This window comes from Diplotaxodon limnothrissa, linkage group LG5 (genome assembly GCF_057381915.1).
Source record: "Diplotaxodon limnothrissa isolate DT_005_m linkage group LG5, D_limnothrissa_male_GT1.1, whole genome shotgun sequence".
Classification (NCBI taxonomy): Eukaryota; Metazoa; Chordata; class Actinopteri; order Cichliformes; family Cichlidae; genus Diplotaxodon; species Diplotaxodon limnothrissa.
The window spans coordinates 19546267-19561659 of NC_140600.1; the positions used below are offsets into that span (position 1 = coordinate 19546267).

Consider the following 15393-nt stretch of genomic DNA (forward strand, 5'->3'; position numbering starts at 1 on the left):
ATGGCGGTGCGGAAGAAAGACGGCGGCCCGAATGTAAAATATTTCGAAGCGTCTGATACCGTTTCTCAGTTTGATAATGTCCGTGTCTGGCTGGGAAAGAATTACAAAAAGGTACCGACCGCATGTTTTGCTATCCTACAGAGAGACCTTCCATTTTTCACGTTGAAATATGGCCACTTACCTATTGGGCAGAGGCAGTGACAAAGAGAGGAGGGAGGGTGCTGCTGAGCGTCCAGCTGTTTGATTCACTCGAGCCGGGATACAAAAGGATGCTGAGCCAACAGCTGCATCAGATGCAGCCACTAACGGCAGCTTCTCTGAGCACTGTTGTAGTTAAACCGATCTAAAACAAGCACACAGTCTGACCTCAGAGGATGGATTTTTGTTGAAGGGTGACTTTAGCCGGCCAGCCCGCTAGCTAGCTAGTAAGCTAATAGGCTAACGGTGAGGCAGCTCGGATCCAGATGTTGGCTCTGTGGCGCGCCGCGCTGACTGAAGCAATGTCCGGTGTTGAATAACACTGAGCGCTGCGCTGGTGTTTAAACACAATAATCGAATAAAAAAAAACAACACTTTTAGTAAACAGTGATAAAAATGAAAGGTTAGCGATATTTGTAACTCCATCCCCTCCCCATTTACCAATCCGTGTCGCAGTTTTCACGGAAATTTCCTTCCTTTGAGATATCTGATAAAGGCATCCAGCAGCACAGTTGAGTTTATTTTCATGTGTTTGCGCACAGTACATCCAGGCCGAGCCCCCCACCAACAAATCTCTGTCCAGCCTGGTGGTCCAGCTGCTCCAGTTCCAGGAGGAGGTGTTCGGTCGACATGTCAGTAACCCTCCGCTCACCAAGCTGCCGGTACGTGTCTTAAACATCTGTATATCTGTTACATTCAAAAATAGATACCTAATTTAAACTGCTGTTATTCTGAATGTGTTGAGTTGTATCCCTGCAGATGAAATGCTTCTTGGACTTTAAGTCAGGAGGGGCTCTCTGCCACATCCTGGCTGCAGCCTACAAGTTCAAAAGTGACCAAGGATGGTAAGACTTTCTTTCTAGCTGAGTTTAGACGTCTGGGCTAGTGGCTGTTAAGTTACGGTGCTCAGTTGGATATTGGCTATGTTGCCGTTTCGTGTGTAACTCCAGTCTAAACTCCTGGTAGGCGCAGGTTTGACTTCCAGAATCCGTCGAGGATGGACCGAAATGTGGAGATGTTCATGACGATTGAGAAGTCCTTAGTGCAGGTGAGTTTTGCAGCAGTGCTTTTATGGTTGTCAATGGACAGTAGAAAATTTCAGGCCATATTTTGATTAATTTATCTAACAGGAGTAAATTTTTGATGGTTTTTCCTACTGCAGGCATTAAATTTAAATGATAGCAAAGTGAACACCGTGTCCTTTGGTTACGCTAAATTTCAAAAGAGTCTGGGAATCAAGCTGCCTGATCATTACACATAGATGTACTGAAAGACATCCACAGAAATCCTACTTAATCAGTCCTGCGGTTTTCCAAGATCATCTAGATTTCTTCATCTGCTGTGGCATGGTGATTTCTACTTTTAATCAAGTACTGGGCAATTAATATTCCAAAGAGGGCACATGAGAAACTGGGACTGTTATGGAAGACTGCACCAATAAGCTTATAGCAAAACTAATATTGGGCAGAACTGAGTTTAGATTATTGTATTGTTTTGTGATTCTTCTTGATTATTTGAATCAGTGCTCGCAAATGTAGTCGTGTAAGTTATGTATCTGCTCCAATTCTTCCAGAACAACTGTCTGACTAGGCCCGTCATCTACCTGAGTCCTGACATAGAGCCAAAGCTGCTGGGGAAACTGAAAGACATCATCAAAAGACATCAGGTGTGTTTTAAAAGGAGCCTTTCAGGCAGATCATTTACTACAGACAGATTTAATTTACATTCAAATGGTTCTACTCATGTTTTCTTGTGTTGCAGGGCTCAGTAACCGAAGACAAGGCCTCCAGCTCCCACGTTGTTGTGCCTATTCCTGCCAGTCTGGAGGAAGGTGAGGTTTTGTCTCGGTAGGCATTGTTACAAGTTTTACTGCACGAGTCAGATTTGCGCTAACATCGTCCGATCTTCTTGGTCCAGAGGAGTGGGTTCGTCCTGTGATGAAGAGAGACAAGCAAGTGCTGCTTCACTGGGGATATTTTCCTGACAGGTTTGTTCTGAGCATTGTGCAGCTCACTTTTATCTACTTGTCTTATTTTCTCAATACATCTTTGGTTTTTAGAAGGTTAAGCTGACATTACCCCTCCTGCTGTGGTGTTACATGGCGAAACTTGTGCTTTTCCCACCTAATGCGAGCTTTAACCTCATTCCCTTCACTGTTTAGTTACGATACCTGGATCGCAGCCAGTGAAATTGAGGCTGCGGTAGAAGATCCTCCCTCCCCAGAAAAGCCCAGGAAGGTATTTGTTGTTGCTTTTTTTCTGTCTGTGTCAGTCTGTATGAATTTAAACAGCAGATTTTCTAATACTCCCTGAGTTTAATCAAGTATTTGACCGCTTTATTAATGCTACATGATACTTGCAGTATTTAAATTCAAGGATCTTTTTTTTTATTTGTCCACTGTGCAGCACTTAAATGTTACAGATACATCTGTATGTTTTTGGAAACCTTTTTGATTTCAGCTTGAATTTTAATTTGTCCTTGTTTTTTTCTGCAAAATGAAGTCTTTAATAACAGAGGTTAATATCATGAGTTTCAGTCTTTTATTATAACTTTTATTATAACTTTATTACAACTTTATTATAACTCAGTTTAGGTCTTCCTCCTTTCACCTCCTCCTCTACCATCCTGGTGGTTGACACGATTGCTGAAAATATTTCACTTCTGGGCAGATAATAATTGGTTTATTTATTTATCATTTATTTATTATTTATTTACAGGTCCATGCAAAGTGGATTTTAGATCTGGACCAGTATAACGAGTGGATGAACGAGGAGGACTATGAGGTTGGAGAGGGCTGTCCTAAGAGGAAGAGGATCTCCGCCAAGACCCTGACAGATGAGGTGACCACACCAGACGAGCGGAGGGACAAGAAACCTGGCAGCGCCAAGAAGAGGAAGCGCTCGCCATCACCCTCCCCAACCCCACCACCTCAGGAGAGCAAGAAGAAGAACACCAAAAAAGGGTTTGTTAAGAGTCATGTCCTGATGCATGATGATGTTCTTCGACTCCCTGTTGGAGAAAAAAAACAGAGGGTTATGAAAAATAATGCAATACACATATGTTCCCTTTGTGTGCGTGTCAACAGACCAACGACCCCGTACACCAAGTCTAAACGGGGTCAGAGGGAGGAGGAACAGGAGGACCTGTCCAAGGATTTGGATGAAGCTTCACCTGTTCCAGCATCTGAAGAGGGAAACCCAGCAAAGACAAGTATACAAGTCTACATATATTTTGAAAACACATCATATATATATATATATACATTGACATATATATAGATATATATAGATATTAATGGGTCCTCTTTTAAAATAATAATCAAGCCAATTCTGTCTCCCTGCAGATAACACCAAGAAGGACTCTGATTCCACCCCAGTTAAAGGAGGGACAGATTTGGGTGAGCTTCACCTACACAATCATATTTAACCACCGCCAACCAGTTTAATAAATGCTTCACCAAAAATGGCAAAGGCTTGTTGTGTTCGGCTGTTATTCATCAATAATTTCCAGTAATAAAGCGCTGATTACGCACGCGTCTCTTTTGTGTGATTTAACAGATGAGCAAGAAGACGAGTCCATGGAAACAACAGGAAAGGTACTTTAACAATTAATAGTACATATGACAAAATCATGGCTGTAATTCTGTGTTGGTGAGCCCAACTGTATGTTTGTATGAACAACAGGAAGAGGAGGAAGGCTCCCCGAGTGTGAAGGGCGAGCCAGTGAAAGGCTCAGACCTCCACGAGGACAATGTGACTGAGCAAACCCATCACATCATCATTCCGAGCTACGCAGCCTGGTTTGACTATAACAGGTAAGAATAAAAATGCTTTTTTCCCATGTGAGAACAGAATGAGGAAAAGAAAAGTGAACTCGTTGAAATGAAAAGCAGCGCCACACGACGTAGTATTAGAACGTTTTAAGGGTCCATGAGTGAGGGAAATTTGTGTTGCATACTTGCATCTGGTTTTCTTCCAGTGTTCATGCCATTGAGCGCCGAGCCCTGCCAGAGTTTTTCAATGGGAAGAACAAATCCAAAACGCCTGAGATGTAAGTGTTTGATCAGTGCACAACACAGTGCTCAATCATTTAAATTTGTTTATCTGTCAGATATTTAAAAGCCTCTTTGTTTCAGTTATCTAGCATACAGGAACTTCATGATTGACACCTACAGACTGAATCCTCAGGAGTACCTGACCTCCACTGCCTGCCGTAGGAATCTGGCAGGAGATGTGTGTGCAATCATGAGGTAAGGGGAGGATAGGTGTTTCTAACCAGTGTTTGCAAAATCACTTACTGCCTGCGACAAATACGCCAGACATTTTCTCCCCCCACAGAGTCCACGCCTTTCTGGAGCAGTGGGGGTTGATCAACTACCAGGTGGACTCTGAGAGCCGGCCCACACCCATGGGTCCTCCTCCCACCTCGCACTTCCACGTCCTGGCAGACACTCCATCCAGCCTGGTGCCCCTGCAGCCCAAGACATCTCAGGTTTGTATACACACACGCATGGACACGTGCGCACACATCTTCAACGTTGTTTTACATATGTTCTTTTTTGACCCTGTAGACCCCTGCCACCCAGCAGATGATGCCATTCCCTGACAAAGTGAAGGACAAGCCAGCAGATCTGCAAAACTTTGGGCTGCGGACCGACATGTACAGCAAGAAGACAAGCTCTGCAAAGGTACAAGTCCAGGAGGGTGGATAACAGAATGAATAGTTTCTGTTTACTCACCATAATATCGGTGGTTTAATTGTGTTAACAAAGTGATGGTGATGTTTTGTGTGCAGAGCAAGAGTGCAGCCAGCTCCATGAGGGAGTGGACAGAGCAAGAAACACTACTACTACTTGAGGTACACTCAGTGTTTTAAACATGATCAGAGAGTGTAAAAGCAGCCACTGTAATACCACACTGGGAAATGTCATCATGGAAAGATGGAGCTAAATGTAGGTTTTACTTCCCTCAGGGTTTGGAAATGTATAAGGACGACTGGAACAAAGTGTCCGAACACGTGGGCAGCCGTACGCAGGATGAGTGTATCCTGCACTTCCTGCGGTTGCCCATTGAAGACCCGTACTTGGAGGACAGCTCTTCTTCCCTGGGCCCACTTGCCTACCAGCCGGTACCTTTCAGCCAAGCAGGAAACCCTGTCATGAGCACCGTGGCCTTCCTCGCCTCTGTAGTCGACCCACGTGTGGCCTCGGCCGCAGCCAAGTCTGCTCTGGGTGAGAAGTAACTCCATTTGAAATTACCCAACTCTGTAGAAAACAAAAATGGTCTCTTTGTGTTGTTACAGTTTGAGCTAATAGTAAGTGCCTGAATGGGAAAAAGAGGAAGCAACAGGGCACTGAAAACATCAACCAGTAAATAATCCAATAGGATAAAAATGAAGACAGCAAAATACATTTTAATTTTCTACAGTGAGACCATTAAATGTTAAACAACACCTTTCCAACACTTGACCAAATCCTGTATCATTGAAGCTCCAAATGTCTGTACATGCCATTCATAAGACCGCTTTTGTTCAGGCAACGATTTTGTTCATTTTCAATCTACTAGAGGTGACTAATCCATCAGTGTCCTTGTTTTTGCTTCACATCATTAATTGTGATTTATCGCTCCCTGCTCAGAGGAGTTTTCGCGTATGAAGGAGGAGGTTCCAGCTGCGCTTGTGGAGGCTCATGTGCGGCGGGTGGAGGAAGCAGCGAGGGTCAGTGGCAGACAGGACCCTCTGTATGGCCTGGAAGGCAGTGGCATCGCAGGGACCGGTCTGGAGGAGGGAGAGAGGCCTGGTAGGATAAATGCACACAGCATAAATTTTGGAACGCTGCACTACAAAGAAAATTAAAAATAATGATTGTATAAGTTGAGTAGTCAGAAAAAGTGAATTGAAAGGTTGTGGCTTGCCTTCTCTACAGATGAAAGCAGTGATGAAAGCAAGAGTGACAACCAGTCTAATGAGGAGAAACGAGAGGCCAAGGTATGATGAGAATTCACTGTAACATAATAGAATGTCATTTTATAAACATATATATATATATATATATCTCTGCTGTAAAAGTTCTGTGGATCATATTGTGTTGTTTACTTTGCCACACAGGAGACTAAAGATGGAGCGAATGAGGAAGAGGAAAAGCAGGCAGAGAATGGGAAGAAGGAAGAAGAAAGAGGAAGAGAACCTGAAGGAGAGAGGGAGGCAGACAAAACAGAGTCTGAGATGGGTACAAAAGGGTTTTGTCTTCATAAGACGTTGCAGACATAAAGGTTTTGGTCAACAGTGAAAAACATTAAACTTTTGTTTCTCATAGGTGATGGGGAGAAGGAGAAGGATGGAAAAGAGGGAACAGAGGAGGGACAGAGGGAAGGGGAGAGTGAAGGAGAAAGGAAAGCTAAGGTGGAGCGTGATGTGGGAGAGGGGAACCTGGCCACTGCTGCTGCCTCCGCTCTAGCAGCTGCTGCTGTCAAGGCCAAGGTAAAATTCATTGAGTCAAGGTGATACTTGTCGTATCTTCAATCTTCAGCTTTTTTTGTTTTTATTTTCTCTAATCTTCTTCTTTCTCCTCACAGCATTTGGCTGCAGTGGAAGAGAGGAAGATCAAATCTCTGGTGGCTCTGCTGGTGGAAACTCAAATGAAGAAGCTTGAGATTAAACTGCGACACTTTGAGGAGCTGGAAACCATCATGGACAGAGAGCGGGAGGCTGTGAGTGGGGAATTTAAGGATATGTAGCATTAAAATAAGAAAATTCTTAAGTTACATTCAATGCAGTGCGTATAGTATGCTGTTTTCCTAAATCATAGACATGTCTGTCTGTCTCTGTGAGCAGTTGGAGTACCAGCGGCAGCAACTGCTGGCTGACCGTCAGTCCTTCCACATGGAGCAGCTGAAATACGCTGAGATGAGGGCTCGCCAGCAGCACTTCCAGCAGATTCAGCACCAGCAACATAGCCAGGCAGGGGGCCCTCACTCCACTCAGGCCACCGCGGCCCCGGCACCTCAAGCCCTGACCGCAAATCAGCAAGCTCCCAGCACACCAGCGCCACAGCCAGCCCCCAGCCCAGCACCACCAGCCGCTTCAGCCCCAGCTCCCGAGTCCCAGCCACCACCAAGCGCTCACACCTCGCCACCTTGTCCCCCGGGTCAGACCCCAGCTGCTCACTCCAGCTCCAACACTACATCTGTACTCCATGGTGAGGTAGCAGCTTTAATAGTAGTTAATACATTTACGTTTGCTGTCAGTTCCTCGTACACCGTAGTTGTAATATTTATTTATAATTATTACATTCATTAGTTGTGGACATGTTCACAGACATGTTTATTCTTGAAGCAAACTCAATAATATGAATGTGTGTGAAATACATGAAATTGTGCAGTGGTGCAGTAACGACAGTTAAAAGCTGCACAGTTTATCTTATCTTTGTCAACAAGTTATTAACTAAGACCAAAAAGCTGAAACGGAGTTCACTCATTAAAACAGGACTTCTCACTGTCTTGATTGTGAGATACTGTTGGCATGATGCAAATGATCAAACAATACCAAACATTTCATGCCACCATGACTTGGGACGGCTTATAATGTTCTGAAACCTAGCTTTCAAACAACACAGTCTTGAGTTATTTCTGAATTGAAGAATCTAAGGTTGACACGGAGAAGATCAATCATTCTTTTATTTCACAAGTACACATCAGTGTTATAGTATTGTTTGGACTACGACTCTAGTCTACTATTATAATATATCATGATTATATCATAGATTATAATATATTATGCATAATTCACATTTTGTGAATATAAATGACTAAATTTAATAAATTAATGATACTATGTTACAAATTGTACGTAACATTTTTCTCCTGTTTGCCCCCTCACAGAGCCCACCGCCCCTCTCCCCGGAGAGACACTCCACCCCTCAGCTCCGGTCCCTCCTCCACAGTGAGAAAAAGCAAATTTCCTGAGAATCTGAATGACTCTGACCACTTTGAATCCTGCCTGTATTATCTAAAATGAAGAAGTCATCAACCGAAGGAAGAGAACTCATTTTACATTTTCTATTTCTTTTTTTGTTTGCTTGTGTGTTTTCAAGAGGACAATTGATTTGAGAAAGAAAAAGAAACGCCAATATCAATCCGCCTTTGACTCTCTGTTAGAAAAGAAGTCCTTTTTCAAATTGAACCGACTAATGAAGAAAATAGATTTTCATCCTGCGTGTTCGACTGCGTCTCACTTTGGAATTTTAAGCTTGACACCAGGAGATCTGGTAAGCTTAGATGGTCTTATCAACATGCTGGCACTCAGTGAGAAGAAGAGAAAAGACTCATCTCATGTTTTCAGTGTTTTGGAAATTGTTGCATTTATTTTCCTGCAACAGTTTGTCACAGCTAGTGAAGTCTCGTACTTCCTACGCTCTCTAGCGTCCCCCTCCCCTCTCGTACTGTAGGTACTAATTAAAATATATGTAAGACAAAAGCACTTTTAATATGTTTCTGTAGGTCGCATTGAAAGACTTGAAGCAACCATGAAATTGAACTTGAGCACTTATATGATCTCTTTCTTGTCTTAAATACAGTTTTGGAAAGCTAATTGGGAAAATGATTTTTTTTCTCTGTTTTCAATTGTGTCATGTTTCTAAAACCCGTATAAAGTCTGAAAGGAATGAAGACGATTCTAATCAAAAGATGCCACACTGAAATTTAACGCAGAGTGGATGCAGTTTGGGAAAAGTGTACTGTAAACTGGATTTTCTGTTACAAACACCTCTCTTGTTACTCTAATAATAATATGGGAACTATTTGAAAGTAATGACAACCTGAGGTCTTGAAAAGGCCTCTTTTTGTTATAGGAGGTTACTCCCTCCCACATTTCAACAGCACTTAGAGAAAAACGTGACCGTGGCGCTTTGTGTTTTGCAAGTGCAAATGAACTTGAAGCATCCAGGCTGTGGTTTTTGTGAGGAATGTAATTCTGTTTGAAAAGAAAGTCTGGGATTAATACCGTTAGCGACCACGCACGCGTTTATTTGGATTTGGACTTTGTGTAAACTGCTAAGCCAAAATGTTTTTTCTAATCATGTTTATCATACATTTATTCAGTGAGTTTCATTGTGGTTTCTTGGTGAGTGAGGAGGATGTTTTTAAGCAGCTTGGTGCATTTCGCTTTAAAGATGTAAGAAATGCTGACGCTGTAAAAACACAAGGGAGCACCTTAAACAGCTGACAATGGAGAATCGTGTCCTTAATATCTGCAACAATATCCTCACTTTGTATCCTATACATTTATATATTTTTTACTCTTTTTTGCCATCTTCTTTCTTTGATATGTCAACATTGTAACTGTATATTACCTTTGTAACTGATATTTACCCTCTCCATAGTTGTGTGTGATTTGGACAGGACTGCCGGATCTGTCTGAGATGTGACTGTGAGCATGTGTGTATGTGAACGCATGCCATTAGGATCTGTAAACCATGTTACCGTTCAGTTTTATTTTTTGTTTTTTTACAATTTTTTCCAGTGCCATCTGTTGTTTGAAGAACTTACGAGAAGAAACACGTGTTGTTCTGCACATCATGTCAGTATCATGAAATATAATCCAGTCAGATGGTGAAACTTTACAGTCGATGTCCGTCAAGCCAGTATTGCAGTCCTCACCACAGTTGTGAGCATAAATGGACTTCTTTTATCTGTGTTATTATTACATTGTGTGGATTTTGTGATATGAAATAAGTGTCCGTTCAGTTTCTATATGTTTTTCACTATGCCGAAGGTAGCAGCAGTTCCATTGATTATTATACAGTAGAAAAGTTTCCTCTGTAAATCATCACATTAGTGCTGACAGTTATTCTGGCAGTTTGTATTAAAAAAAATGTCAAAACTGGTTTTAATTACAAAATGTTTGGGAAAAAATAAAGATGTGAAGAGGAGACATTGTTCAGAGTGGTTTGTTGACTTACTAACTTAAAGTATCTGATGATGAACGACTGCACAGTATATCCTGGTGGACCTCGAGGAGGCATCGCCTGGCTGATGCTCTTTATTTGGATGTATCTAATTAGCTAATCAGACAATTATCTCCAACTGATTTTTATTTTTGCTCAATGTGTAAACCTAACATCACTAATTCATATAGTTCAGGACACGACACACAAATCATCTGATATCCACTTAAATGATTGTGAAATATTTTTCATCATGCTTGTAATGCGACTTTAACCAGACTCACAGGCCTGATGACACTTTGTAAAACAGCATTTTTATTTCAAACTTTCAGAAATCCCATTATTATTTCCATTCACAAGAAAACTGACAAGACAGATAAAGATGACAAAAGTTAAACAATCCGGGGGGATAATACTACTGATTGTGCCTGCAGGTGAATGTTTGGAAATTGAGGTGAAAGTGTCTCTTCACATTTGACAGAAAAGGCACAAAAATGTCACAGAAACAAAACAGACTTATTGGGGAAGGGATGACATGGATAGAAGGGCAAGACAACAGAGAAAATAATCTGGAAGTGGTCCTCGGAAGTTCTCAACCGCTCAGCACCATCCGGACGAGCTCTGTGTGGAGAGTGATGGAGAAAAATCAGCATTTCAGAGTACAGACATAAAGTTGGGTATAAGCCATTTCCTAAACAGCCATATCAGCAAATAGGATCAAAAGCCTGAATTTATTTAGAATAATTAGATTTATGAAAAAAGGCAAACAGCTAGGGAAGGAAAAAAAAGTGTGGTAGAAATGTTTGAGTTCTGCAGACAAATTTAAATAAACAATTCGTGTCTGGTTGCCGCATTTTAGCTCATGTTTACACTTGGTTCACCCTGAAATCCTTTTCCCCCCTCTCAAAATCGTTAGCGTTAAACATGGGAGCAGCCTTAAGGTGTGCAAGGATGCTACATGCAGGCCACATTTAGGTGGGGCTGAGGAGCACCGCAGGAGAGAAAGGTTAAAGGTCAGAGAACACCATCAGTGCTCAATATCTACAGACTAACATCACAATTCATTAAAACAAAAATTAAAAACAAAAAAAAAAAGTTAATTCACTACCCTCTGTTCAACCAGATATTATATGATGGACAAAAGCGATGAGACAGGAGTCAGTGAGCATGAGGCAGTCGCACAGCTACGGTGGCTCAGAGGTCAAACACTGCAACTTAAGAAAACACCAGCAAACAGAAAAACACTGCAAAAGTGCACAAAACAAGACAGAACTGTGTCTGGGGAGACATTAACAATATGCAGAATATGCAATGTCTTTTATGATTCATATAACACCATTAGCCGTTTACTTCTAGCTTCTCACTTGTGCATCCCCTCTTCCCAATTCTGCCTGCTGGCATTTCAGTGTTGCAGTGTGTTTGACTCAGGGCCTCCGTAGACAGAAAAACACTGTGTACAGCGGCCCTACATTCATCCAATGCAGCCTGAAATCTATTTTAGGCAATACCCAACAAAGCTGCAACTGAGAACTCAAATGTCCAACTCTGATGAAATGAATATCACACAGTTTTTAGCCCGACACAAGGCTGCGCAAAGTCCCACTAAGATTATGTGACAATAAAGCAGGTAAATATGTGTAGCTGGCACCACAGCACATCTAAACCAAACACTCTGTAAAACGATCTCCTGTGCTACGTGTGAGAAATTTACAAAAGCTACTGAAACTTGAACTTGACTTTGAGATTTGATTTCATCTAAGATTTTTAATTGATGAACCTATGGTATAATTTCAAAATTCTATGTCGCCTTATTATTACGTTACCGAATTCACAAACTTGGGTGTCCACGCAAGGGGGGAAACTTTTATGTCCTTAAAAGCTGCCCCCCCATAATTGTGTTTTTGTGGACATTTTGTTGACTCCATTTATGCATAGGGGATTTTCACATACTTCACTGAAGAGGGATGTGTCACCCTAGTTCCGCCACTGGTCCATGCCGCCTGCCTGCCCAGCGGGGTAATGACAATACCCCATCAGCCTTTTACAGCTCAGGGGTAAAAATCAATGGCAGTAGTGTTATTTTTCCTCATATAAACTGGTTCTTATTTGTTATTTGTCACTGATTAAGTCACTTGGATGAGTGACGAAACGTTTCTCCCACTGAAAACGCTACGGCCAGATGAACAGAATAAACTTTTGGAGATTCTTATTTGTTGTTAAGAAGGTTTTTATGCACAATGATCTACCTTCGTAGTTAATGCAGCCATTGGCGTCTTCATGTCCCGCTAAAAGAGTCTCCACCTCTTCTTCTGTCATCTTTTCACCTAGAAGATAAAGAAGAACATATTAGCACTGAAGCACAGAATTAAGAAATAGACATTTGAAAGAAGCAGAAAGCACAGCCTTTACACAGATAACTACTTGAACGCAGGCCAACTGTGATTTATAGATCGTGACTAATACTTCATGTATTCTGCAGGTCTTACCTAATGTGGTGAGGACATGACGCAGCTCAGCTCCCATCACTGTGCCATTTCCCTCCTTGTCAAAGACGCGCAGGCCTTCAACAATGTCATCAAAGGAGCACTGGTCCTTGTTCTTAGCAATGGCCTGATACATGGGCAGGAACTGCTCAAAATCTAGCATCTTGGTGTTCATCTCTGCAGGGGGACAAACAACAGTGAGCCTTCAATGGTGAAGGTGAATAAGTGAATACGTTTGAGATAATGTGAGTTTTTGGGTTGAATTTAGTAGAATTTTGTGATGTTTTTCTGTGAGGCTTTTGTTTCTTGCCCATTCATGGTGATGATTCAGAGTTCAGTCACATGGATGTGGGAGATGATATTTAAGGCTGACACAAATAACCTGTTCATCTGCATTCAGAGCTATGTTTTTTCTGCTGCCACTTTCTTTGGACCTGCTGTGGTGACCCTTTGGGCAAGGGAACAGCCAACAGTAGCATCAGATAAATAATGTTTTGTGCACATTGTTATTATGATCAAAACTCAGTTTGCACACAGCAGTAAATTTAGTCAGACATGTGTTTTAGTTCAGGTGTGACTCTTACAAGTTACACTGACAAAGTAAGCCACTAAGCAGTGACTTATCACCTGTACTACTTTGCGGCGGTTATAACGAGACCTTGTAATTGTACACCTGACCACACTCTTAACCAAAACAAACTAATGCTGCGGTGATAGTCATCTGCTTTTGTTGTGAGTAGTGAATCAGACACTAGCCTTCCAGCTTGGGGTTTCCCAGGACTTTGAGTACTTCAGCATTGACTGGGTTCTGTCCCAGAGCTCTGATAACATCGCCACACTGGCTGTAGGTGATCTTCCCCTCGCCCGTCCGGTCAAACAAAAGGAAGGCCTCTTTAAACTCTAGTGAGAAGGAAAGCAAATGCAGAACTCCAGTTCAGCGGCAGAGCATGTTAGGTTCCCAAAAATTACAGACAGGCCTTCATGACACAGGTAATGACGTGTGCACTAAAGCTTTACTGATACCCTGTATGTAGGAAGGAAAACGTGATTTTTCATACGTTGTTTTGACAGTAAACGCTAGCAGCTTCTGTGCATTTCATTTCAAAAAAGCAAGAGGTTAGCAAGTGGGCCAATAAAATTCTCACGGCTGTAAATACTTGTTCGCAATCAATGGTGCTCTTACAGTAAAAATAATACACAGCATTTCATTACTATAAAATACACAATGTAGTTTTTTCCACTGGAATCAAAAACTGACACGCTTCACATAAACCAAGTCCTCTCCTCACTGTCAGTGGTCAGTGTGCAGCACAAAATTACAAAAGCATGAAAAGCATTTCTGTTCTGTTAAAAAAAACAACAAAAAAAAAAAAACACTACAAAGCAAACGTACCATAGCAAACAATGTAAACTGTGTTTCAGTGCCGTTTGACACACCTACACCACAAAAATGTGAGTCGTTATTGTGTCTGCTAGCATATCACACATTTAAAAAGCTCAAGCATGCAAACAAATCAACATGTTTCACCCAAGTCCTGTTTTGCAGGTTAGCACTAGTGATGAACTCAGAGTTAAACGCTTGTCCAGTTTGAGTCGTGAGGCGCCTTCAGGTTTCCCACAGTGAATGCCATTCAGTGAGGTGAGTTAAATTTAGCTCACTTTCACATTGCAGTTCTCATTTACCTGCAGCGATCCTACTCAAGTACAGGGCCAGAAGTCAGAGCTTTCTTCTTTTTTTTCTAAATATGTACTGGTTACATTAACCCGATGAATGTTATGGATAATAAACCCCTTTAACACCTTTTCATAATGAGACTCACCCATGATCTGGTCCTCCGTTAGGTCGGACTGGTTGAGGCACAGTTCAGAGAGAGAGAGGAGAAACAGTTAGATGAGACAAAACGACAGAGACTTCAGTGAGATTTACAGATGACTTAATCCCGCAATGCCATCAATTACAGGCAAGAAACGGCTCGGAGCTAAAGGCTCGAGTGAGTGAAGCAGGCTAGCAGATTCGCATTTAGCGTTACCTGGGCTGGATTATGAGATGGTAAAATCATTTTCCATAAATACAGCAAAATGCCGATATTTCCATAAAATTTTCTGCGGGAATCTTTGACTTACCATGTTTTTTTTTAGAGGGTTTAGATGACAGATGGCTCAAGCTGCTGGACCTCCTCTGAGCTCCGAGGACTCAAACGGCTCCTGCGTGGTACATCCCCGGTGATGTCACCGTTGCTTTGGCAGCAACAGCCAATCACATGCCTCCATTTAACAGCTACATTTCTCGCATAGTTGCAGGGTTGCAGCTCGTTTGTGGTGCAGCACGGTGCTGCAGAGCCATAACCTGCACGCGTGCTACACACCCCCTTCCGGTTTTCTGAAAAAATAAGATGCGACACATTAACACACAAATGTAAAGCACAGCTACTGCATGAACGCTGTAATATCGAATATTTTTAACGGGGAATTCCCATCGTTGAGTCCTGCTATCGCCACACATTAATGGTATAAACCTGTGACAGATGACGCTGTCCTTTAGACTTAACCTAACACCGCCTACTTTTTAATCCCGGGCTCAGTGAAGAGCCAATAATCAGGCAGCTTGACAGCTTTGTGCCTACATTGCATCTGCTTACCCTGACAATAGGTTATCAAATGGGTGAAATTCCTCAGTTCTATTTTTATTGAAGCAACAGCACTTAACGAATGTATAGCTTTTTCTATTAACAGGAACCTCTGTAAACGTTTCTGTAAATTAATAAAAACTTT

At 42.0% G+C, this 15393-nt stretch overlaps 2 protein-coding genes across 4 annotated transcripts; one reads left to right on the forward strand and one right to left on the reverse strand.

Annotated features, from left to right (window-relative positions):
- On the forward strand, positions 1–8218 carry smarcc2 (SWI/SNF related BAF chromatin remodeling complex subunit C2). Of its 3 annotated transcripts, none has more exons than XM_085353226.1 (26): positions 1–111; positions 741–860; positions 958–1043; positions 1165–1246; positions 1772–1864; positions 1960–2029; positions 2116–2185; positions 2360–2435; positions 2916–3160; positions 3284–3408; positions 3542–3595; positions 3756–3793; positions 3882–4012; positions 4177–4248; positions 4334–4447; positions 4536–4689; positions 4769–4885; positions 4993–5055; positions 5170–5428; positions 5834–5995; positions 6122–6183; positions 6304–6424; positions 6512–6675; positions 6771–6905; positions 7030–7398; positions 8076–8218. In XM_085353226.1, the coding sequence occupies exons 1-26, from the start codon at positions 1–3 to the stop codon at positions 8157–8159; spliced, it is 3177 nt and encodes a 1058-aa protein (XP_085209352.1). In that variant the 3' UTR covers positions 8160–8218. The 3 variants fall into 3 exon arrangements, with proteins under 3 accessions (XP_085209352.1, XP_085209354.1, XP_085209353.1); XM_085353228.1 differs by having other exon boundaries at positions 8069–8191; XM_085353227.1 differs by having other exon boundaries at positions 7030–7393; positions 8076–8191.
- A 2450-nt stretch (positions 8219–10668) lies between these two features.
- myl6 (myosin, light chain 6, alkali, smooth muscle and non-muscle) lies at positions 10669–14478 on the reverse strand (the record flags this gene model as incomplete). The annotated part of the gene is made up of 5 exons (XM_085354853.1): positions 10669–10759; positions 12385–12462; positions 12625–12798; positions 13378–13521; positions 14442–14478. Coding segments are annotated over 5 exons (462 nt in total), but the record flags the coding sequence as incomplete, so codon positions are not given.
- Between the last annotated feature and the right edge of the window lie 915 nt (positions 14479–15393).

Excerpts from the sequence above, each read along its gene's own strand:
- smarcc2 (XM_085353226.1), top strand. The coding sequence starts at position 1 with ATGGCGGTGCGGAAGAAAGACGGCGGCCCGAATGTAAAATATTTCGAA. Across the intron at positions 4,448-4,535 it reads GATGTGTGTGCAATCATGAG|AGTCCACGCCTTTCTGGAGC; the intron begins GTAAGGGGAGGA and ends CTCCCCCCACAG. Across the intron at positions 6,906-7,029 it reads TGGACAGAGAGCGGGAGGCT|TTGGAGTACCAGCGGCAGCA; the intron begins GTGAGTGGGGAA and ends CTCTGTGAGCAG.